This window comes from Tiliqua scincoides, chromosome 3 (genome assembly GCF_035046505.1).
Source record: "Tiliqua scincoides isolate rTilSci1 chromosome 3, rTilSci1.hap2, whole genome shotgun sequence".
NCBI classification, from domain to species: Eukaryota; Metazoa; Chordata; class Lepidosauria; order Squamata; family Scincidae; genus Tiliqua; species Tiliqua scincoides.
This window is the reverse complement of record NC_089823.1, coordinates 224,842,767-224,867,706: the sequence shown is the minus strand read 5'-3', so window position 1 is coordinate 224,867,706 and position 24,940 is coordinate 224,842,767. Positions and strand designations below refer to the sequence as shown.

The 24,940-nt window shown below is 44.3% G+C and overlaps 1 protein-coding gene across 1 annotated transcript; it reads left to right on the top strand.

Annotated features, from left to right (window-relative positions):
- Positions 1–219: 219 nt before the first annotated feature.
- On the top strand, positions 220–23,907 carry LRRC34 (leucine rich repeat containing 34). Its single transcript, XM_066621548.1, has 11 exons — positions 220–255; positions 1,346–1,470; positions 4,914–5,035; positions 8,460–8,524; positions 9,632–9,715; positions 13,188–13,316; positions 16,715–16,810; positions 17,875–18,029; positions 18,817–18,972; positions 20,019–20,145; positions 23,704–23,907. The coding sequence occupies exons 1-11, from the start codon at positions 220–222 to the stop codon at positions 23,905–23,907; spliced, it is 1,299 nt and encodes a 432-aa protein (XP_066477645.1).
- Positions 23,908–24,940: the final 1,033 nt, after the last annotated feature.

The window sequence follows — 24,940 nt, the reverse complement described above, 5'->3', positions numbered from 1 at the left end:
CCAAGCTTTGCAAGGATGCAGCTTTTCTCCCTGTGCAATGCAGAAGGCGCTGCTGCCACCGGGAGACACGACAGCAGGGGCTCCAAGGCTGCTCTCTGCGGGTCAAGGTGGGTGGTGCGCCCCTTCTTACCCGGATTCCGGAGAGCTGGAAGTGTAGGGGCGCAGGCGCAGTGTCATCCCCGGGGCTGAGCTGGACACAGAGGCGCGTGCCACGTCCCCATGGCAACCGCCGCCCGGGTGCAGCCTGTTGCCCAGGTAGGCGCGCGCCCGTTGCCCAGCAAGCGACGCAGCGAGAACTGCAGGTGAGCGGCGGCGCGCATCCCTCCAGGCTGCTGGGGTCCAGTTTGCAGGAGGAAGGTGTCGCCGCGGGGCTGCAAGCTGCCCGAATCGCGCGGCCGAAGGGGGAAAGAGGCAGGCTGGAGGGAGCTGTCCAGCCCTCTTGCGAGCTTGATTGCTGGTGCCAGGAAGAGAGGGGCAGTGAGGGGAAGTACCTGCTTCCATCTGAATGAGTGGGAGGCCTTTCAGGCCTGCAATTTCATTTTTTGCATTTGTATCCCTCTCTTCCTCCAAGGAGCTCAGGGCGATGGGCATGGTTCCTTCCCTCCTTTCGTCCTCACAACAACCCTGTGAGGTAGATGAGGCTAAGAGAGAGAGAGAGAGAGTGACTGGCCCAAGCTCACTTAGGAAGCTTCGTGGCTGAGCAGGATTTGAACCCGGATCTTCCAGGCAGGGTGACCGAACGTCCTCTTTTTCCAGTACATGTCCTCTTTTTTAGTCCTCACAACAACCCTGTGAGGTAGACGAGGCTGAGAGAGAGAGACTGGCCCAAGGTCACCCAGGAAACTTCATGGCTGAGTGGAAGTTTGAACCTGGATCTTCCAGGCAGGGTGATCGGACTTCCTCTTTTTCCAGTACATGTCCTCTTTTTTAGTACTCACAACAACACTGTGAGGTAGACAAGGCTAAGAGAGACTGGCCCAAGGTCACCCAGGAAAATTCATGGCTGAGTGGAAGTTTGAACCTGGATCTTCCAGGCAGGGTGACTGGATGTCCTCTTTTTTCCGTACATGCCCTCTTTTTCCAGTACATGCCCTCTTTTTTAGTCCTCACAACAACCCTGTGAGGTAGACAAGGCTAAGAGCGAGAAAGTGACTGGCCCAAGGTCACTTAGGAAGCTTCGTGGCTGAGCAGGATTTGAACTCGGATCTTCCAGGCAGGGTGTAGTTTCTGGTTGCTCATTTTCAGAATGCAAAAGGGTCAGATTAGTAGTCAATCTATACTGCATTACTCATGCTTTGATTCTCTTCATATGTGGTGTAAAATTGCATTTTTGCCCCCCCCCCAGGTAGGCATGCAACCAACATACGTAACTCTTGATCGACAATATTCTAAAGCTTGTGAAGATCTGAAACATCCTGAGAACCCATTCATAACCCATGTTCTGCGAGAAGTGAAGCAAGACGACGAATCGTAAGGCAACCATCTCTGGGCTAAATTGTTCTTGCAGTCAAAAGTAGGGCTTTTAAATTTCCCTAGAATCAAATGTCAAAATTTTGTGCCAAGGCAACCTGATTCTAGTTTCAAGCCTCAATGTCTTTGAGCGCAGGGTCTTGGGTATAACAGGACTGGAAAAGAGGTTAGGGGCCCACTCCTATCCAGTTTTCCAGCACTGATGCAGCTGTGCCAATGGGGCGTGCGCTGCATCCTGCAGTGGGGGGCAGTTATGGGGTCCTCCTCAGGGTAAAGGAATGTTTATTTCCTTATCTCAGGGCTGCACTGCAGTTGCTTGGGCACTAGAGCAATGGATAGGATTGTGTCCTAGGGTTGTTAAGGAAGCATGATAAGGAAGTAGGACCCTGCCTCCTGGCTACATCTTTGACATTGAGAAGGTGTGAAAGCCATGCATTGGATGTTTGTGTTTTGGCTCTCTGCACATGAACAGTCATATTCACCTAGGGCTTCTCCATGCATTTGGGAACCCCAAAGACCAGGATTCATGAATGTTTGGGGGAGCTATACATGTTCTGAACACACAAGGAGAAAATGAGTGAATAGGCCTTTTTGGAAAGCCTCTGCCAGACCAAGTAGGAAATACTGGACTAGAGACTGCTGCCAGAGGCATATTTATATGACAGAACTTTTTATGTTATCCTGGCTGCATAGAGTTGCTTTTCTGTGAGTTACTTCCCATGGTATTGTTTAAATGGAGCAACTTAATGGATAGGAGCTGACCATGTGGGATTTGGCCACTGAACTGACACGTGGAAGGAAGTGTGTGCCAGTTCTATAGGAAAGACCCATGAGATCAACCCCACTCACTTGACTAGACTGTTTTTTAACCCGAGCTCACCTAAACAGGATCTTCTTATGGAGAAATTTGACTAAAGAATTGACAAAAGAATTATTTCTCCGAGTTTCTTGAAGTGGAGCAGGTGGCTTTCTGGGTGGGCAGAATAGGAAGGGCAGGTTGGGAAGAAGCTGGAGAACTCTCATTGGAAAAGCTGGAGAACTCCCTCCCTCCCTCTCTCCCTCCCTCCCTCCCTCTCTCTCTCTCTCTCATAGAAAAAATCTACAAATATTTAAAAGGAGGTTGAAAAATTGCTCCAGGAATGGGGTGATGCCACATTACTAATGTCAAAACTGCTGATCAAGAGCTAGGTACAGCTCCATATGGAGCCAAGTACTTATAAAAAAAGAACCCATTCTGTAGTTTTTCATCTTGATGGAGATTGAATGAGGAAAAACTACCTGTGGACAGGTAGCTCTTGATCAGCAGTTCTGACATTAGTAATTTGGCATCACCCCATTCTTGGAGCAATTTTTCAACCTCCTTTTAAATATTTGAAAATTTTTTTAATGAAGGCAAATGTTAATGTAAATATAAGTGTCTACAACTTAAAAAAAAAGTTTTCAAGGCAGATATCGTCCCTGACTGGGTCAGGGGGAAAGTTAAGTGGGGATGAATACTGCATTGACCTTCTGTTGTGTACCTTCTGTTGTGAACTTGGTACATGCAAAAGAACCTGTAGCCATAGCTTTTTAAATATGTTGCTGTGCATCCTTGCAGTGCTCACCCAGGTGGCTCTCCTTGGGATGGACTGGTCACAAAACTTCAGACAAATGGGAAGATCAGTAAAGGCCTCCTGGCCTGACTGGCTTTCACGTTCACCACACGGGTGTTCCAAGGAGAAAACATAGCTACGTTTTTCAGGGACATTCGTGTCTTCCCTGTTGTGCTCTGCTTTGCCCAGGGAGAACTATGGAAAATGATTTCTAGATATCTTGTACAATGGAACGGCAGTGGATAAGAGCTGTTGTCAGGTTGTGCCCAAGAGCATGAGCTAGGAAGTCCCTGGTTCAAACCTCTCCTTCCTCGTAACGCACTATGGCTGCAATCTTAATCACACTCTCTTGGAGTAAGTTCTATTTAAAATAGTGGGACTTCTGAGTAGTTAAGAATAGGTTTGCACTGCTGGTGATTGTAAGAAGCTACACAAGGCACAGTTCTTTCAGGCTCAGTCCTCCATCAATATCATTTATAAATGATATTATTTATTACTCTGAAGTAATCCCACTGTGTTCCTTAAGACTTCGGCTGTAATCCTATCTTACTCACCAGAAACAAACACATTTACCTATGGCAGGGGTGGCCAACCTTTCAATTTTAGGGCTCCTGGACCTTTAAGAATTTTGTAGAGGTGGGAATTTCAGCAGGTGCAGCTTGTCACCAATGAGATGTCACTATTCTTAAAGGTCTACCCAAGTGTTAAAGGTCCAGGAGCCCTAAAGTTGAAAGGCTGGCCACTCTTGACCTATGGGGATAATACTACTGGCCTCCCTTACAAGTCTGTTGTAAAGAGTACTGATATAATGTATGTGACTGTAATGGAAGATCAGAAGATCATCAGGTGGATGATGTGGTGTTGACAGCGATTCCATGTTTTGACAGCTGTTTGACAGCTCTGGGAAGGGCAAGGGCTGGCTCCACAGCTGTAATCAATCAAGGCCAATGGAGACTCTGATGAACACCTGAGCTTCATTTGACCTTGATGGGACTTTGAATGGACATGAACTGAAGAGATGGCTCACCTGGGCCTAATTTGGACTTAACAAGGGGCTAACAAGGTAGCTCACAGGTGAGTTGCATTTAGGATTATGAGACATCCAAGGCTAAAAGGCAGCTTCAAAAGGAGACAGAGCTACCCTGACCCAGAGGGAGATGCTGCCTGATCCATACCTATGGGAGAAGGGGACTGCCAGAACTCTGCTGGAAGACACAGAAGAAAGGACTGCCAGGACCCTGCTGGAGGAGACACTCTGTTGGAGAAGACACTGCTGCAGATGAGGGACTCTGCTTCAGAAGACTGGACTGTGATTTGGAGGGATTGGATTGGACTTGGGCTGGAGGCTTTGGACCTTTACCCACTGAGTTAAGTGGAGTTTTGGGGAGGGAAAGCCTCTGGACAAGAGGACTTGCAGGAGTGTATGTGTTTGTAGCAATAAATTCTTGTTAATTGCTCAACTGATAAGGAGTTCTGGTCACTTCTTTGCACACCACAGCTGTTGGTCTTGGAAAAGGAGGGTGTTAATTAGCCAAAAAGTGAGCTACCTTTAAACAGTTAGAATATGCTATGTAAATGATATCTAATATTATAGCATCCAGTGCATTCTAATTTTATGAAAATTGAGGCTAGGGGAGGAAAGTATTTACTGTGAAGCAAGTAATAATACATACTGTTTGCTTTTAAACTCCCAACTACGCATGCATGAGTTTCTCTTCAGGTTTCTCTTCATGGATTACCTGTTAAAGGTTTCCATGGAGAGCAACCCTTGAGTCTAATCTTTTGAACCTCCATTTTCCCGGGTCCAAAACAAAGCAAAAACAATCCCTTCTGTTTGCATATTATTAACAGGTTATCAAAAAGAATCACTATCAAAATAGCTGGAAATAATCGCCTGGTACCTGTTCAGAGGGTTACAGATGGTGATTTTCAAATCATTGCCACTATCTTTACAAACAATGTATTCCTCTCAGGTATGTCTCATTATTTTAACCTTTGAAACTCAAGCCAATGTTCATGTTTTTTGCTGGCCTGTCCTTTCATGTACATGTAGTAAATAGTTATTAATAACTAGACTTGTGTAAAATTTATTATGAATATTTCACAAACTGTTCACAAAGCAGTCTACATAAGGGCCCAGTCCTATCCAACTTTCCAGCATTGATGCAGCCGTGCCAGAGGGGTGTGTGCTGCATCCTGCAGTGGGGAGGGGAGCAGTCACAGAGGCCTCTTCAAGGTACAGGAATGTTTGTTCCCTTGCCTCGGGCTGCATTGTGGCTCCTCTGGCACTGGGAAGTTGAATAGGATTGGGGACCTAAATCAGGTGTGTCCAAAGTTTTTGGCAGGAGGGCCACATAATCTCTCTGTGTTGGGGGCCAGGGAAGAAAATAATTAATTTACATTTCAAATTTGAATAAGTTTACATAAATGAATATATTAAAGATGAACTTATATGAATGAATGAAGGTCTTGCAATAGCACAAGGCCTATAAAAGGCCTTGCACAAAACAAGGCTGGCCTTTTCTTTGCTGCTGCTACTGCATCACAGATGTGAAACAGCAAGCAGTGGAGGGAGTCCTCATCCCACAGTCACCCTCATACCGAGAGCAGTTGCATCAGGTCAGTGTAGATTCCAGCAAGTCTCCGGAGGGCCAGAGGCTCATTGGAGACTGGGGGCTCCCTGAGGGCCGCATTGGGAGTCCTCGAGGGCCGCAAGTGGCCCCAGGGCTGGGGTTTGGGCACCCCTTACCTAAATCAATAAACGGTTCCCTGTTTCCAGAGGGCTCACAATCTTAAAAAAAAATACAGAAGAGGCACTGGCAAGTGTTACAAAAGCTGTCATGTTGGAGTTGGCAGTTGCTTCCCCCTGCTAAATATAAGAGGACACCACTTTGATAGGTGCCTTTTTGCCCATTTACCAAGAGTTTATGTAGGAAGCTACCTTATACTAAGTCAGGCCTTTGGGCCATCTCCTTAGTATTGCTGTCCCTGACCTGCAGCAGGTCTCCAGGGCTTCAGACAGGAATTCTTCTCTGCTGCACCTGGATATTGGCCCTAGGATCTTTAACATACAAAGCAGGTGATCTTCCACTGAGCTAAAGCCCTTCTCATGTTCATGTGCCTGCTAGCAGAAAGTAGGCACTCGATTCCTTCAGATCCTAGAATCCAGCAACTGGCTACAACTGCGCAGTTATATAACTTTATACCACTTGAACCATAATCACCTCCACATCCTACAAAAATGCTAAGAATCAGTGAGAGTGAGACTGCAGATCATTTTCTGTTAAAGGTACACCTAGCCCACATCTCAGAACTATTATTTACAGGTTTCCCTAAAGAGAAGGAATGTCAAAGCAGTTTTTCTGTGTATGATCCCCTCATAAGGTTCTTGCCTGCCCTTTTCAGTGCACTAACAGCCCAATCCTATGCACATCTACTCAGAAGTAAGTCCCATTACAGTCTATGGGGTTTACTCCCATGAAAGTGTGCATAGGATTGGGCTGCAAGACGGTAATCCTATACACACTTTCCTGGGAGTAAGCCCCACTGAACATAATAGAATTTATATCTGAGTGGAGTTGTATAGGATTATACTGTGAAACATATTGGTAGGCACTTGGGTGCAAGTGGACCACGTTCCGCATTTAATTCTTTGTGAAAAGAAAAGCAGGAATTCGCAACTGCAGTTTGGTGAGGGGAAAGCAAGTGGATACATAAAGCAAGCAAATATTATTTCCAAGCCAGCAAGGAAGTATATAAGGAAATGAAAGCAAATGTGAGTGTTGGTGGTGATGGACATAATCCTAATGACCACTTGCTATCAAATTACTCACTAAATGGGGATACTGCTTTGACACTGCAGTATGTTCAGTAAAAGGAAGCTAATTCCAAAATATCCAAGGTTTTTCTGGTCTTACTATTAATCACCATGTAGTGAGTAATTTGATAGCAAGTGGACATTAGGATTACGTCTGCTAAGCTAAGCTACTGGGCTGGGGCACCTTCCTTATGAGGAAAGGCTATGTTGTTTGGGCCTCTTCAGCCTAGAAAAGAGGCGCCTGAGGGGGGACGTGATTGAGACATACAAAATTATGCATGGGAAGGATAAAGTGGATAGAGAGATGCTCTTTACATCAGAACTAGGGGACATCCACTAAAATTGAGTGTTGGGAGAGTCAGGACAGACAAAAGAAAATATTTCTTTACTCAGTGTGTGGTTGGTCTGTGGAACTCCTTTCCTCAGGATGTGGTGACGGCATCTGGCCTGGATGCCTTTAAAAGGGGATTGGACCAATTACTGGAGGAAAAGTCCATCACAGGTTAATAAACCATGATGTGTATGTGCAACCTTCTGATTTTAGAAATGGGTTACCTCAGAATGCCAGATGCAAGGGAGGGCACCAGGATGTAGGTCTCTTATTGTCTGGTGTGTTCCCTAGGGCATTTGGTGGGCTGCTGTGAGATTCAGGAAGCTGGACTAGATGGGCCTATGACCTGATCCAGTGGGGCTGTTTTTATGTTCTTATGTTTTGTTTTGTTTTTATATATGCCTTATGAAGTTTTTATGAGTGAGTCTAAAACCACCTTTGAACCTCTCTACTACTACGTATGCTGAAGAGAAATGGGGAAGAGGCATTTGTAATGTGAGTGAGCCTTCTGGCCAGCAAAGGCTTTGCCTTCTCCATACCAAGCCAACTGGCTGCTGCTTCTATCCTCAAGGGTGCAAACAGCCACCCTCTGATGATTGCAGATGTGGGAAAAAAAGAGAAAGATGGACATTTGTAATAGGACTGAATGTTCTGGCCAGTGCAGGTTTTGTATTTGCATTTGGGACAGATTGAAGCAAGGGCTGCTTTCAGGGCAAACTATACATAACATTAAACCTTTTGTTAGATGATAGGCTTAATGTGAATGTGGACCAGAAGCAGTTCTATTATCTCAAATAATTAGTTGGGGGGGGGGAAGGATCCTGTCCGAAAGTGTAGTATGTGGCAAGGGTATTTTTTACTACCCCCCCCTCCTGGTTGCTGTTTTTACGCTGAAAATTCCTTCTACCCACAAAGTGGCAGTTTGCCCCCAAAGCAAAAGAGCTGTGCTGGGAGCAAAGTGCCACTTTGGGGAGGTGGTGGAGAGGGGAAGTGTCTCAAAACATTAAAAAACCTCACCATGTGCTACTTTTACTCCCCTCTTTTGTGGTCAGAGATTAAAGGACCACTACTAGTCCACTTCTGCTTGAAGCAAGTCTTCTTACAGTGGGGTTAATGTCACGTGTAGTTTAGTACAAAGCCTCATGGGTGAAAAATCACAGATTGTTTGGAAACTCCAGTGGGCTGTGATTGAAGTGATTCCATTAGATAGAATGTGTCTGTCAATTTCTGTACTGCTTGTTCTTTTCAGGACTGGACCTGAGATACAATCTGGTAACTGATGCTGGTGCAGTACATATTGCAGCCTTCCTTCAGGTACTACACCTTAGGACCATTAGTAATACTTAACGATTATGTTGCACTTGTAATAATTAGGTGACCATATCCTATTAGCAGCAGTATCCAAAGTGGAAACCACTGTGTGCTGATAAAGCCATCCCTGCTGTCCCTGGTGGATAGAGCTTACTGTTCCACTCAGGGGCCTCTCTTTGGCCCTGCAAATTGCCCAGAAACACCCCCTCCCACCTCCTCCCCTCCCTCCCCCCACACCTACCTTCACCGCTTGTGTCGGTGCAGGTGCGCTGGCACAAGCGGCAAGGAGGAAGCTGCTTAGGAGGTGCATCTACATGGGCCAACGCGGCTTCCTCCCACGAAGGCACAAATGTGCTTTATGGCACATTTACAACCCTCCCAGGGCTCCTATACCGGCATAAGTGCCGGTTAGGATTGCACCCAGTGGGAATTACTGGCAGAGGCAAGATCTGAATTTAGGAAGTCCTGATTTGTAGCTATGTTCTCTCTCTCTCTCCCTCTCTCCCCCGTGTATGTGCGCGTGTGCATGCGTTTTTTGTTGAAATGGGACCAAACCCTTTCCTGTCAGTCACTTTTCTGTTCAAAATCTTTATCTGAATGCTTACTCCCCCCCGCCCCCACTATAAAGGCAATATATATATACAGGTTGTCTTCCATGTTGGTGGATGTACAGGGTTGGTTGATGTACCCATCCAGCACCAGAGGGTGCCATTGTGATGTGTGCTGAATTGGATCTGCACATGCCTGACGTTGGTAGCTCTGAAAGCATCATTCCCTCTTTGGGTGGTGTGGGACTAAATCTGGCCTCCTTTCCACTCCCTGCCAGCAGATGATTGGACTATCAAAACTACTGTGTCAACCATCTGTTCAATAAGTGAGTATCTCCCTGTGCTGTGGACTGAAGCATAGTTCAGTTTTGCATAGTTCAGAAGTTCCCAAAACCTTTAAGGAACAGGTGTCCAAAAAAAAAAATATCCCGGATATAATCCTTCTGAACAGAACTGTGCATGTGCCCTTTGGGGAAGGAAATGGAAGGGCAACTCCAGGTATCTTGGGGTGGAGGTAAGAAATTCACACGTTAACAACCCTCTCAACAACACTGTGTTCTAGGATAATCACACCTTGCGTTACCTCAACTTGATGTTTAATGATATTGGTACTATTGGAGCAGAATTCATCGCTAAATCACTGCATGTAAGTATTGATTATGAACCCAGTGAGGCACGAGCTGCATTGCTGTTCTTTTTTTCTTTTTTTTTTTTAACTCAGTGCTGGTTGTTCACAAATCTGATCTTTAAGAAAAGGCACTGTATTTGCATTATACTCAGTTTTACTGCATTCATGTTGTACTGACAACCTTTGGGCATGATCCAGCCAATAGGATTTTTGAAATCAATAGGAATTACAAATAGTTAATCTGGTTAAATTGTGTCCCAGTTACTTGTTTCTTTATGGGTTATATATGATATTATTTCTAAGTGCCTAAGCAGCACTGAATGAGGTAGGTGCTTTAAGCATAAAAAATGGAGAATAAAATTGCAATCCTATACACACTTTCCTAAGTGCCATTGCAGACAGTGTGACCTACTTCTGAGTAGACATGCAGAGGCTTGCACTGTAAAGGTATTTTATGGCGTTTGCAGAGGAGGAGACAGAATGTCGGAGGAGAAACCATTGCTCACGCTGTCATTCAGGGCTAGGAAAGAATCAAAATGTTCAGGCTCTGGGAACGTAGATGCAGGCTGAAGAACTGAAAGAAAAAAAGCCCTCTGTCTTTGACATCTTTTGTGCAGTCCTTAGCCTGACATTCTCACAGTCTACAAGATGCACCTGCTGAAATTTCCATTTCTACATAATTGTTAAAGGTTCAGGAGCCTTAAAGGTGAATGGTTGGCCACTCCTGGTCTAGCTTATCAGGGGGTGGCCAGCCATTCAACTTTAGGTCTCCTGGACCTTTAACAATTGCGTAGAAGCAGGAATTTCAGCAGGTGCAGCTTGTGAGAATTTCATCCTCTGCACAATGCCCTCCTCTACACAATAATTAAAGGTCCAGGAGCCCTAAAATTGAAAGGTTGGCTAGTCCTGAACTAGATTATATGGATGTCTTGATATTCCAACTTCTCTGAAAAAAACAACCCAGAAAATACAGTAACAAATCAGTAACTGTCAGCATCTACTGGGATAAAAAGTACGTAGTGTAGATGTTATATATTGAGGAGATCTGAACACTTGAGAGAAACTCTACTAACTTCCAGTCTCTAATTACCCTTTTAGAGAGTTAGCAATTTCTCAATAGCTCAGCCAAAAGGATGAAGGCCTTAATATGGGGTGAAAGAGGGTTATTAGAATCTCAAAACACATAGACAAAAAAGCCTTGCTGAGGGAGAATCAGCATGGCTTCTGTAAGGGGAAGTCTTGCCTCACAAACCTTTTAGAATTCTTTGAAAAGGTCAACAGGCATGTGGATGTGGGAGAACCCGTAGACATTATATATCTGGACTTTCAGAAGGTGTTCGACACGGTCCCTCACCAAAGGCTACTGAAAAAGCTCCACACTCAGGGAATTAGAGGGCAGGTCCTCTCCTGGATTGAGACCTGGTTGAAGACCAGGAAACAGAGTGGGTGTCAATGGGCAATTTTCACAATGGAGAGAGGTGAAAAGCGGTGTGCCCCAAGGATCTGTCCCGGGATCGGTGCTCTTCAACCTCTTCATAAATGACCTGGAGACAGGGTTGAGCAGTGAAGTGGCTAAGTTTGCAGATGACACCAAACTTTTCCGAGTGGTGAAGACCAGAAGTGATTGTGAGGAGCTCCAGAAGGATCTCTCCAAACTGGCAGAATGGGCAGCAAAATGGCAGATGTGTTTCAATGTAAGTGTAAAGTCATGCACATTGGGGCAAAAAATCAAAACTTCACATATAGGCTAATGGGTTCTGATCTGTCACAGACAGCTCAGGAGAGAGATCTTGGGGTGGTGGTGGACAAGTTGATGAAAGGGTCCACCCAACGTGCGGTGGCAGTAAAGAAGGCCAATTCTATGCCTGGGATCATTAGAAAAGGTATTGAGAACAAAACAGCTACTATAATGCCGTTGTACAAATCAATGGTAAGGCCACACCTGGAGTATTGTGTCCAGTTTTGGTTGCCACATCTCAAAAAGGACATAGTGGAAATGGAAAAGGTGCAAAAGAGAGCGACTAAGATGATTGCTGGGCTGGGGCACCTTCCTTATGAGGCAAGGCTACGGCGTTTGGGCCTCTTCAGTCTAGAAAAGAGACGCCTGAGGGGGGACATGATTGAGACATATAAAATTATGCATGGGAAGGATAAAGTGGCTAGAGAGATGCTCTTTACACTCTCACATAACACCAGAACCAGAGGACAACCACTAAAATTGAGTGTTGGGAGAGTTAGGAAAGACAAAAGAAAATATTTCTTTACTCAGCATGTGGCTGGTCTGTGGAACTCTTTGCCACAGGACGTGGTGACGGCATCTGGCCTGGATGCCTTTAAAGGGGGATTGGACAAGTTTCTGGAGGAAAAATCCATTACGGGTTACAAGCCATGATGTGTATGTGCCACCTCCTGATTTTAGAAATGGGCTATGTCAGATGCAAGGGAGGGCACCAGTTTGCAGGTCTCTTGCTATCAGGTGTGCTCCCTGGGGCATTTGGTGGGGCAGCTGTGAGATACAGGAAGCTGGACTAGATGGACCTATGGCCTGATCCAGTGGGGCTGTTCTTATGTTCTTATTTATTTTATTTTAAACATTTAATAGGATTAAAATTGGGGCCTAAATCCTGTTGATTTCTGTGGGACATATTAATAACATTGTTATCCAAGACTACTAAGCTTAACCCAGTTCAACGTTGAATTAAGTGCACTTAATGAAGTCTATATTGTAAGCCATTAAGCAGTTTTTTTTGGTGGTGATAAAGGACCTAGAAGCAATTGGCCAAGCTACCCTTATGCCACACAGAGGGATGGAGCAAGCAGTAGAATCTCTGTTAGCTATTGGATGAGCTGATCTTCAAGAAGGGCAGATAGAAATGCTTAGGGAAAAAGGATTGAAAGAAATAGGGACCTAAGAAAGAAGAGGCATGGAACTGAGAAAAGCTGCAGTCCAAAAATAACGATTGGAAACAACTTCCAGTTTCATGATCAAGAACTAGAAGTGACTTCTGATAGCTAGTTTTCCAAGCGCTATATAGCAATCATTATTCCAATCACTCCGCAGGGCTACTCACATGCCAAGTGGCCAGCACTGCAGAAGGTAGTTTAAAAAAAAACACACCATTCAGTCCTGGCAGTGGCACAATCCTGGGGATTGCTTCGCTGCCTTTTTCTCCTCCCCCACAACAACTTACCCTGGTTCCCAAATTCCTGAGGAGTTTGGAAACTGCTATTCTAGGGGATATCCTATGTTTAATGGTTGGCAACCTTCAGTCTCGAAAGACTATGGTATAAGCCTACAGCACCCAGTATTCCCAGGCGGTCTTCCATCCAAGTACTAACCAGGCCTGACCCTGCTTAGCTTCCAAGATCAGATGAGATGGGGCATGTGCAGGGTAACAGTTGCTGCCAATGAGTTTGTAAATCCATAGCAAGGTATACTACTTCACAGATTAGCATGTTGCAATAAAACATATTGACATTTCATGCCTAGAGGAATGAAGCTCTGATTCACCTAAGAATGACTGGCAACAAGATAGGCAACAAAGGAGGAATGTACTTCGCAGCCATGATGCAGATTAATTCAACATTACAGAAGTTAGATGTTGGTGACTGTGATCTGGTAAGTAAAATCAAAGAACAATAACTGTTACTTCATCAAAAGTATGAATTATAAGGTAATAAGAATATCATAACTATAGAGACATACAAGTACATAATTCCTAACACTGGGATTTCAGTAATGATGGGATTCCAATGCTTTTAAGAAAAATTATTTTATTACACATTTTTAAAAGGATAAGAAAAGGAATGTGCTATATATACATATGGGAACGGATATAAACATTCAGTCAAAAACAGTCTTAACATAAGAACAGCCCTACTGGATCAGGCCATAGGCCCAGCTTCCTGTATCTCACAGCGGCCCACCAAATGCCCCAGGGAGCACACCAGATAACAAGAGCCCTCATCCTGGTGCTCTCCCTTGCATCTGGCATTCTGACATAGCCCATTTCTAAAATCAGGAGGTTGCCCACGCACATCATGGCTTGTAACCCGTAATGGATTTTTCCTCCAGAAACTTGTCCAATCCCCTTTTAAAGGCATCCAGACCAGATGCTGTCACCACATCCTGTGGCAAGGAGTTCCACAGACCAACCACATGCTGATTAAAGAAATATTTTCTTTTGTCTGTTCTAACTCTACCAACACTCAATTTTAGTGGATGTCCCCTGGTTCTGGTGTTATGTGAAAGAGCATCTCTCTATCCACTCTGTCCATCCCCTGCATAATTTTGTATGTCTCAATCATGTCCCCCCTCAGGCGTCTCTTTTCTAGGCTGAAGAGGCCGAAACGCCGTAGCCTTTCCTCATAAGGAAGGTGCCCCGGTCCCGTAATCATCTTGGTCACTCTCTTTTGCACCTTTTCCATTTCCACTATGTCTTTTTTGAGATGCGGCGACCAGAACTGGACACAATACTCCAGGTGTGGCCTTACCATTGATTTGTACAACAGCATTATAATGGCATTAACAGATAAAATCAAAGTCAATAATTCTTCATCCTTCTGTACTGACATCTTATACCAGTAGTAAATGAATGGGCTTCACTGATTCAGAAATCTTTAAAGTAGCTTGTTGTTCCATCCCAAATATGTTTGAAGAAAATCAATTTGGGCATTAAAATAGTCCAAATTCTACATTTCCAAAGTTACAGTGAAGTGATATTTTTTCCAAAACCTTGCAAGGAGAGAATTCTACCTTATTTTCAACAGATAGCATATTAAAATTGGTATAGGCAAACAGACCATTCATGAAGTTATATCTCATAGCCAATTATACTTGGGTATTTTAGTATTTTATACTTTTAAAATATGGCAGACTACAGGTGGGCCCTCCTTATCTGTGGGAGATCCGTTCTTGAACCCTCCCGCTGATACAGAAAACCATAGAAAAGCCCGTGGTTTTCACCCCTTTTGCCAAAAAATAGCAACTTTTGGTTTCCAGAGGGAAACTGAAAGTGACATTTTTTTGTCCTTATAAGACATTCTGAGGGGGGGGGGGGGTGTCTCGCAGCCTGGCTTCAGTTCTAGAAGTGAGAGGTTGCTAAGCAGTGATGGAAAGAAGAGGCTGGAGACTGAGTGCCCAATCCTGTCCAGCTCTGATGCAGCTGCAATGCAGCCCTAAGGGAACAAATGTTCCCTTACCTTGACGAAGCCTCCATGACTGCCTCCACAGGATGCAGTGCACATCCTGTTGGCACAGCTGCATAAGTACTGGAAAGTTGGATAGGATTGGACCCTAAGACAGGAGGAGGGAATGATCTGGAACAGTGGTTCCCAAACTGTGAACCATGGCTTCCTGGGGAGCCATGAAAATCAACCAGGGGGCTGCAGGATCCTTGTAAAGAAACCTACTGCCCTATACACTGTATAGCAGTGGTTCCCAAACTTTTTAGCATCAGGGCCCACTTTTTAAAAGGACACTCTTATTGGGACCCACCTAGGTTTATGAGACTGAAAAAAAGAGATCTAAAAAGAAATAATATATTTACTTATAAGTAGCAATATTTTTATTTGTTTATTTACAGAAACTCAATCTAATTCTCATAATGAAGCAGTCCTATTGACCTTTAATGAATGCTTTCTTTCCTTTCCTACATTTCTTCCCCCCCCCCCAAAAAAAAATTAAAATAAAACAAAATAAAAAAAAATTTTCTTGGTTTTTTTGGCATTCTTTGTTAGTGGGCATCAACTAAGATATATTTACCTCCCTAAATTGACACATGCTTGCAAACCCCAAGAGTTGAGCTCTTTGCAGGCAATTAGCAACTATCTGGTTTTTGAAAAGCCTCAGAGCTTGAGGAAATTAGTAATCTGATCCTGCCATTACCTGTGTTTACATTGGAGGCTCTGCCCAGACCTCTGCAACCCACCAAAAATCAGGTCACAAACCATCAGTGGGTCCCCATCCACAGTCTGGGTATCACATATAGGTTTGTAGTTCTAATGGGGAGCTGTGACCAATTGCCCAGTAGGTCAAGGGGGAGCCACTAGTCGAAAAAGTTTGGGAATCGCTGATCTAGAAGAATGGGGCAGGGCAAGAAGTCTAGTTGTGGTGATCAGAGAGGAGTAGCAAAATTTGGAGGCAGGAGAGAGAGAGAGAGAGAGAGAAATTGGGCAGGAGGTCTGGTCTAGAGGGTAGAGCCTCCATTTGCCTGAAGATTAACATCCACAAGGTCGCCAGTTCGAGGCCACCGGCACCGTGCGACCTTGAAGCAGCTGGCAAGCTGCAGCTGAGCTGTTCCATCTGCTCGGAGCGTGGGAGGATGGAGGCCAGAATGTTAAACCAGATCGGAGTGTAACATCTTGAATGTGGTGGTTCTTGAAAGAGAGAACCTTCTTTCAATTTGTAAAAATCCCTGCGTGGATTTAATAAGCCTGCCTGTGTAAACCGCCTTGATTAAAGTCTTGAATAAAGACCAAGAAAGGCGGTATATAAATACTGTATATTATTATTATATTATTATAATTGCACATGTCTAGGACCTGCAGAAATAAGGAATGCTGACATTTTTGTTTTGATTTGAAATAACCAGCTACATCTTTAGCTCTGGGTCTCCAGTTGATTTGAATTTATCCTGGGTAAAGGCATTCCTGTGCTAGAAATCCCGGCCTCCAAATATAATGTCTGAACAAAAACCCCAGTGATAGCTCTGTGAGATAAATACTGCTTGTATAGGCTGCTTCTGAAATTAGTTTTTAAAAAAACCTTTGTGACCCATCTTGAGACTAGAGAGTCAACCCATTATATTTTAGGGTTTGGTTCTGATTTGGATACACCTGTGACTAAATTTGTTTGAGTTCAGGTCTGTACGTATTTGGGAATTGGTTCATATGGGAAACATAACTGTTCAAATTACTAAGATGATTGGTAGTTAACTTCTTTGGCAGAGAGCTTTCTTAGTGGAACTTAAGTGAGCCTGATTTTTTTGGGATCGTGCCCTTTGTCTTTATTTTCAGGGGACGCAGAGTCTAATAGCAGTGGCAACAGTTCTGAATCATAATGACGTTATCAAAGCCATAAATCTAAACCGGCCAATACTGTACAGCCAGGAGGTAAGCACCCTGGGTAGTCTTACTTGACATGAGACATGGAAGCATAGAATGCTGAAAAAAAAGAGCCTAGGGAGGTATAAAAAATGAAATACTAAGTAACTGGTAGTTGTATACTGCCTTTCTTGGTCATTGGATCACTTCTTTGACTTTAATTCAAGGCAGGTCACATAGGAAGGCTTTCTCTAAAGCTTTGATGGGGTTTGTACAATAACAAAAATTTCTAATCTTTCAAGAACAAGCAACGTTCCAGGTGGTTCTTTCAGTTTAGTATCAATTCTGACTTTGGTTGCCTTCCTCACTGACTGAGAAACAGGAGCTTTGCTCTCACTGACGGGCAGCAGACATGGCTTCTTCTCTCACACTGAAGAGCAGCTGGAATAGCTCAGCTCAGCTTGTCAGTCACTTCTTGAAGTCTTGCCACTCACGGAGACTTCCGGTGATCTTGAACGGGCACCCTTCGGATGTTATTATTGGGCTTAATGGCGGTTCTACCCTCTAAACCAGACCTCCTGCCCGTAAGACATGAAAGCCTGAAATGCTGAAAAAACATAAAAGGAAGGTTGGGTGGGTTGTACTGTAATGCACATATGGAAGGAGTTTCCTTATTGGAACTTCTCAGCAGCCCCCCCAAATCCCATTCCTAATAGGGGACCTTATGGAGCAGGATAGGATGAAGCCTAAAGGATTCTTGAGGTAGGGGATACCTGCAAAAATTGCCTCCCTCTTGTGCAAATGGAAGTGCCTTCTGTTCATGCAAGATTCCCATGGGATACAACCCAATCAGAATAATGGAAGAGTATGGTGAGTCTTTATTGTCCATCCAACTCTCTGTCCTTTTCAGTCATTGTCCCTAAACAGTTTGGGACCTGGGTACTTTCGAAACTGCCTGTACCCACATGAGCCTGCCGGCGCTTAAAGTCAGCATCAGAGGCCCTGCTTTCTGTTCCACACTTGTGGGAAATCAAACAGGCAGGTGCAGAATATGTGATGCGTATGGGTGCCTATGCCCAGACTCTCTAGAACATGTTATGTTCAAGTTGTAATTTCATAAAATTGATCTTTAGGAAGAGACCACAGTCCACATGGCTCTCATGTTGAAAATCAACCACACTCTTATTGAACTGCATATGTGTAAACATGAAATGAAGAATTTTGGTGTTGAACGACTATGTGAGGCGTTATATGAAAACCACGCCCTGCGATATCTTGACCTTAGCTGGTGAGATGGGCTTAAAGTATATATATTGCATTTTTTTTTTTACTATGAAGCAGAGACTGACACATTGAAACAAAAGCAGTTAAGATCTTATTTCTCATATTAAGCCCTTGCTCTCTATTTTTTATTGCCAGTCCCAAGTGGTGTGGAAGGATTGAGTTCTGGGCAGGAGGCCAGAACCAGTCAGGGAACCAGAGCCGGAGGGACATGTGCCCCAGGCACTAAGCTGAGGGGGGCCTTCTGCCCATTCTAGCTATGGAGGAGGTGCTGGCGGCTTTGCACCCTCTGTTCCTCCTTTAGTGGAAGCTCCCCTTAAAGGGGAGCCTCCACAGGAGAAGGAACAGTGGGGCGTGAAGCCACCACAGCAAGTGCCCACCCCTTCCGGGGAAAACTCAAAAGTGATGTCATGATGCACGTGACATTGTGATGTCACTGTCCTGGGTGCAGGAGCGGTGCCTTATGCCTCTGCAGGGAAGTGTCCTGCAGGGTCTGGGCAGCAAGGGCTGGGTTTGCAGGACCAGGGGAGGGAGCTCCTTTATGGCGCTGGTGCGCCAGCACCTACCAGGCAGTGACTGGACAATAGCGGACCTGATTGCTCTGCATCTCCCAGGATCTCAGCAGGCCCTTATCTGTGTTTTAAAGCACTTGTTCTTCTTTATTGTCTCAAAGGGCTTCCTATATCTTAGGAGAATTTTTTTGGTAATGCTGATTGCTTATGAAATAAGAGCACATTCTTACTATAATGCCTCTCACTATTGAAAAATATATATGTATGCACATCTTTTTTCAGTAACAAAATTACTCGAGATGGTGTCAAATTTTTGGGACAGCTGTTAAAACGGAATAACACCCTGGAAATCCTGGATCTGAATTTCAACAGGATAGAAGACGATGGCGCTTTCTATCTTAGTGAGGCACTTACTACACAGAACCGAACCCTTCAAGCGTTAGTATAAATATAGAATTCATGTATTTGTATAAGAAATGTATATCCTTCCTTTCTGCCACATTGAGGGTATTCTTAACTTCTATAATACAGTTATATGTTTACTGGAATAGCAGGCAGTGATGTGAGCATGGCAGCACTGAATGTATGAAACAAACTGACATATGCTTTGGGTCAAAATAGTGAAGACAAGCATCACAGAGACTTGCAGACCAGGTCCATGGAACTTGCTGCGGCCACAAAATGCTGGAGCAGTTGCATGCAATGTAAGGGTGGTGCCTTAGCATCCTTTGTGATATTGCAAAGGATTTGGGGAGGCATCTCATGGATCACATACCGCTTCTATTACTCGGTTAACATTGCCACCCAAATGACATGTGCTGGTACCCCCTAATGTGAAAGAGGATGAGATTTCAGATGCTGCATTGTGTCATATTCTTTTCAGGTATGTGCATTTTTTGTTAACACAAGTTGAATCAGTGTGTGAAGACTAGTTGGGTAAACAACTCCAGTGTGCACCCAGATGCCAAAATAATTTCTTGGTGGTTGGTCATTTACTTTGCATCCAGACCCCCATAGGTATCTCAAGACTTGGGATTGTGGCAATCTTTTTTTCATTACCAATCTTTATTTGCTCTTTCAACCTGAGTTGATGATAAAAAAAAACAAAATGAAAATTTAAGGGAAAGAAAAAAGCACCCAATTAAGTTTAAAATAAAATTTGTTAAGTAACCATTACTTCCTGCAACTCAGCTTTAGCAAAAGATTTCTATAATTCAAGTTAAAACAGGAAGGGGTCATTGTGGCACCTTAAAGCCTAACAGATTTCTGGCACTGAAGTCAAATGCATGAAGCATTACTCTCAGGTGGCGTGGGGCGGGGGGCATAACTTCTTTCTCCTGGGTTGGCAGGTGGGGCAAAGAAGTAGAACTGCCACAGAGGTGGTGGCTCTTGTATGAACATGTTTTCAAGCAGTATGAGATTGCTAGACTGACCGACTCTGCTGGATGACCTTACTGTCTGGTTTGTTCCCTTATGTTTCTCAGATTAGCTGTCACAAGCAACAATATAACTGGGGAAGGATTGGTGACCCTTGCAGAGTCAATGCGTACAAACCCAGTTCTTTCCTATATCTACATCTGGGGAAACAAAATCAATGACGCAACCTGTGTGGTATGCCTTCCTTTCTAAATGTCCTTGCATGTCAAAAATCACTATTGCAGAGGTGGACCAGTATTGCTACCAGCCTTCCTCTAGCCCTGAGGTATTCAATCTGTGCGTCCCGCCTCCCTAGTGAGGAGTGGCTAGCCTCCAGGGGCGTCACCAGGCATCTCAGGGAGAGAGGTGTCCAGCAGGTGCTCTGCTGCTGAGCTCTGCTCAGCTGCACATGCTGCCTCCTGATGTGCTGCTTTTCTGAGAACGAGGTGGGTGGGGCAGTGTGAAGCATGGTGGGAGGAGGTGGGAGAGAAGGCTGGCTGGGCAGGCAGAGGTGCATCTTATCATGGAGCTCTCTCCATGTGCAACCTTGCCCCAAGGACTACATTTCCCAGTGTGCCCCTTGCCCCGGGCATCCTGAGATTGGCCAAGGCTGGAGGAGAGAAGAGTGCGGTGGTGCTGCATCTCATCAGCTCAGGGCTCGTTTCTGGTAGGCTTTAAAGTAAGTACAGGCAGTGCAGCGCTTTCCTCTGCTTAGGAAGGAAGGAGCCAGCCTGCTTCTAGTGGGGGGTGTCCAAATGCCCAGCCTGCATCTCTCCATCTTGCCTGGGGGGGGGGGGAACAAGAGTGGTATCTGCATGTTGGGTGCATGTGTGTGAGCATCCCCCATCTACTTTGGGGTGAGTTGTAATCTTGCTGTATGTGGCTGCAATCCTTTCCGCACTTTCCTGGGAGTAAGCCCCATTGACTCAAATGGGGCTTACTTCTGAGTAGACCTACATAGGCTTGGGGTCTGTGTCAGCTTAACCCAAGATCTTCACCTTTCTTTTTCCTCCCCCTTCAAAAAAGAAAAAAAGCCACTCTTGATGGTTGTCCCCAAAAATGGATTAAAAATAAAAATCCCCATTCCTTTTTAGCCATCCCCCTTTTTCCTCCTGCCTCCTTTGGGGGGTGGGGTACTCTTTTGGCTGCTATTGTAGGACAAAAGGCACAATCCTAGCTAGGTCTACTCAGAAGTAAGTCCTATTGTGTTCAATGGAACTTACTCCCAGGAAAGTGGGGTTAGGATTCCAGCCAAACAGTCTCTGTCTCAGTTTGCATCAGTTTGCAATTAGCAGATACACACAAAACAAAGTCTTCCCCTCCCCCAGCAAATTCATCACTTCCCCCCCCTCCCTTTCCAAAATCCTCCAGGTGTGCTGCTAACACACTCAGGACACAATCCTAACCAGGTCTACTCAGAAGTAAGTCTTATATTGTTCAATGGGGCTTACTCTCAGATAAGTGTGGTTAGGATTACAGCCTCAGAGTGCTGGCAGCCTTGTTTCTAGTGTATAATTATAACCCCTTCACCCCCATTTTGGGGGTAACTGAAGTGAGGTGTTGTAATGGGGAGCTGTGGCCAATGGCTACAAGGATCAGGGGAGGCATGAGCTGGAAAAGTTTGAGATCCACTGCTCTAGCCTGAGCTTGGTCAAACCTGCTGTTTCTCACAGCCTGTGGTGATGGCGGCTGCAGAAAAGGTGGGGGTAAGTGCTGGTTTCTCTCCCCATCCAAGCCCCGTCTCCCCAGAGCTGATTATTTGCCTTGAGCTTGGGATTACCAATGGCAGATGGAAGTCTCCATATCCAGACATCACACTTGGCATTTTTCCAAAAAGCAGCAGCTACTATGTTGAGTGGAAATGTGTTGTGTCAAGACACAAGCAAATACCGTAGTACTGTACTTCTTGGAGAAGACTAAGGGCCCAATGCTATCCAACTTTCCAGCATCAGTGCAGCTGCAATGCAGCCCTGGAGTAAGGGAACAAATATTCCCATACCTTGAAGAGGTCTCTGTGACTGCTGCCCCACCACAGGATGCAGTGCACACCCCATTGGCACAGCAACGCAGGCACTGGAAAATTGGATAGGATTTGACCCTAAATGTACAGCAGTCACACCATCTTCCTCTCTCCCCTTGTTTCCCTCCTCAAAACATTTATCTTATGGAAGCTTTTGGCACATCTTAGACTAAGTTTCCATAGCGGGTGAGAACTAAGTACTGCATGTGTAACTAAACTTGTGCAGATTCCTCCTATTACTCACACTTCCTTTTGTTTTCATCTCTTCCCTGTGCCATCTTCTCCACTGTAGAAATTTGGACTGTAGACTCCTCAGGGCAGGGATCTGCTTATGTTGTATTGTTAAGCACCATTGTTACGTGAAAGGCCCCTTTTTCCTTAGTTGTGATTTTATATCTGGTTATGTTACTAAAAGATCATACAGGCCACCCTTCTCCCAGCACACTTTTCCAAAAACCCTGGTAAAGTCACAAGCTCATGGTGACAACCTCCACCTCTCTAGGGTCAAGAAGTCTGGCATGGTAAATCATTGTTTAAATGTCTCCTATTCATTGTATTGTTTCAACCCAATCACTGTTTATGCAAAAGTGTCTCCTAATCCAATCACTGTTTATGCAAACACATTAAACTTCTCACACAGGCCAAATTCAGGTCACGTCACAAGCTACACAACCTCCACCTCTATTCATTGTATTGTTTTAACTCAATCACTGCTTAAGTACTCTATGCAAATTTGAACTGCTTTCCTGGGTTACTGTATTGTGTAAGTTCCCCCAGCTGAATTTTTGCTGATAATCCTTTCAATGTTTGACATATTCCAAGTACCCCACTGTGTGTAGTAAGCAAGCACATCCAGGTCAGCTCTAGGTCAGCAAAAATCCTTTTTAAGAGAGGACTGCCACATGCTTCCTCTCTCTGCTCCCCCTTCCAAGGACCAACACGCTGTGTTGGGTCAGAGGGTCTTCCTCACAGGACTCTCCCCCCCCCATCCAACTGCTCTACAAGACAGGTAACTATATATGGCATCTGGAACTCTTTCCCTTCTTTCACCCCCCCTCCTCTCCCCATCTTTTGTTAGCGATTGGGTTTGGCAGACCAGGGACCCCTAAAATCCTTCCCTACAACCATTCCCTTTCTAATTTCCTCGGATGCACCAAATACTTTTCACATGCAACCACCATAAAGCTAGGTACACTAGATGCAAGTACTAGGACCAAGACTCATCATTTTTTCCATGTGCATTGTGTTTACCTGTGTGCTTTTGTAATAAAAAAATAATCTTTTATTAAAAGTTATCTTTCTCTCAGTCTCCACCTTAAGCTAAAAGGGAATTACTCTGCATTACGCGATCTTGTTATCCAGCCTATGGTCCTGAAGTTTCCAATAAGGGCAGTGTAATTATTCCCCTATACAAAACAGCCCTTTTTGGTAACACCATGGTACTAATAATATGTTTGTAATTAAATTAATAGTTGTGTCCTCTAGTACCAGTGAATTACCCCTTGCCAGAGCTGCTGTTTTTCTACATGGAAAAGGGAGTCAGGTCTGAAAAGTGGCACAGTGAAAAAGTTAAACATGTCCTCCCCCAGGGCCCTCATTCCAGTCCAAATCCCCACACACAGAGCTCCCTTTGCCCTTTTAAAAAGATGTGAGTGGAGATCTAATCATGATCTTCCACCATGTATCTCATGTGGTTGTACCCTTAACTGACCTGATATACTATGTGTTTTCAGGCATTTGCCGAGTTACTTCAAAGTGGCCGCCTTAAGCCCACTGGCACTGATGTTGAACCATATGAAGTGGATGGGTGCCTCTACCTCGCTGAAGTCTCCCATGGCCTTAAAAGGCATTATTATTGGACTCCAAGTTATGGAGAACCTGATAACAAGGATGAAAATGCCTCTCTAGCAATAACTCCCATTACAGAAAATTTGTGACTGGTACCATCGTTTTCTTTTGGTCTTGGCTTGTGCAAATTTTTCTCGTTTGTGTCTCAAGCAAATTTACAATTATATGTAGTTACCTGAATTGATTTTGAAAATGTTGGCGTATAGTTACTATGTCAACCCACACTGAGAAATTGCTACATTCTTCCAGTTGTGCCTTAGTCCAGCTAGCATTCTGAGACTACAACACATTTAGCATGTAGTTAGTCTGTGGAACTCCTTGCCACAGGATGTGGTGATGGCATCTGGCCTAGAGGCCTTTAAGAGGGTATTGGACCAATTACTGGAGAAAAAGTCCATCACGGGTTAATAAACCATGATATGTATGTGCAACCTCCTGATTTTAGAAATGGGTTACCTTAGAATGCCAGATGCAAGGGAGGGCACCAGGATGCAGGTCTCTTGTTGTCTTGTGTGCTCCCTGAGGCATTTGGTGGGCCACTGTGAGATACAGGAAGCTGGATTAGATGGGCCTATGACCTGACCCAGCAGGGGTGTTCTTATGTTTAGTTGTAGTTCTATAACACATTATAGTTCTGACTAAAAGCCTAAACATATTTACTAACTTGTACACAGTGGGTCATATTTCTTAGTAAATAGGCACAGGATTGTGGTGGTAGCCATAATGAAAACAGTGGGTCTTATGTAAGTTGCAGCTGCCTTGTTCCATTGCTTTCAATAGGTCTTAGCCCTGATTAACGTTGGCTGAATTGGGGCCATAATGTATGATTAAGATTAACTGTGACAATATATAGCAGCCTTTGAAAATCATTCTTTGTTATCAAAACTATTGTTTTGGTGCCAAAAAATTAATAGCTATTTTAAAGCTGCATCCCTAATCATACATGCTTCAACTAAGGCCCATTATCTGAAATTATTAAATACTGTTAATAATAAATCAATATGATTAATATGTATGTTTAGGATTGGGTGCTAATGCAAATAAACACATATCTTAAAAAAACTTTTAACTCACAGTTGGTTTAACATTTTGATTTAGGTTAACATAAGAACAGCCCCACTG

What these genes read in the sequence shown, in the direction of transcription:
- LRRC34 (XM_066621548.1), top strand. Translation starts at nt 220, where the DNA reads ATGGCAACCGCCGCCCGGGTGCAGCCTGTTGCCCAG. An exon ending in GGGTGCAGCCTGTTGCCCAG is followed by an intron (nt 256 to 1,345) that starts GTAGGCGCGCGC and finishes CCCCCCCCCCAG; the next exon opens with GTAGGCATGCAACCAACATA. An exon ending in CAGAACCGAACCCTTCAAGC is followed by an intron (nt 18,973 to 20,018) that starts GTTAGTATAAAT and finishes TATGTTTCTCAG; the next exon opens with ATTAGCTGTCACAAGCAACA.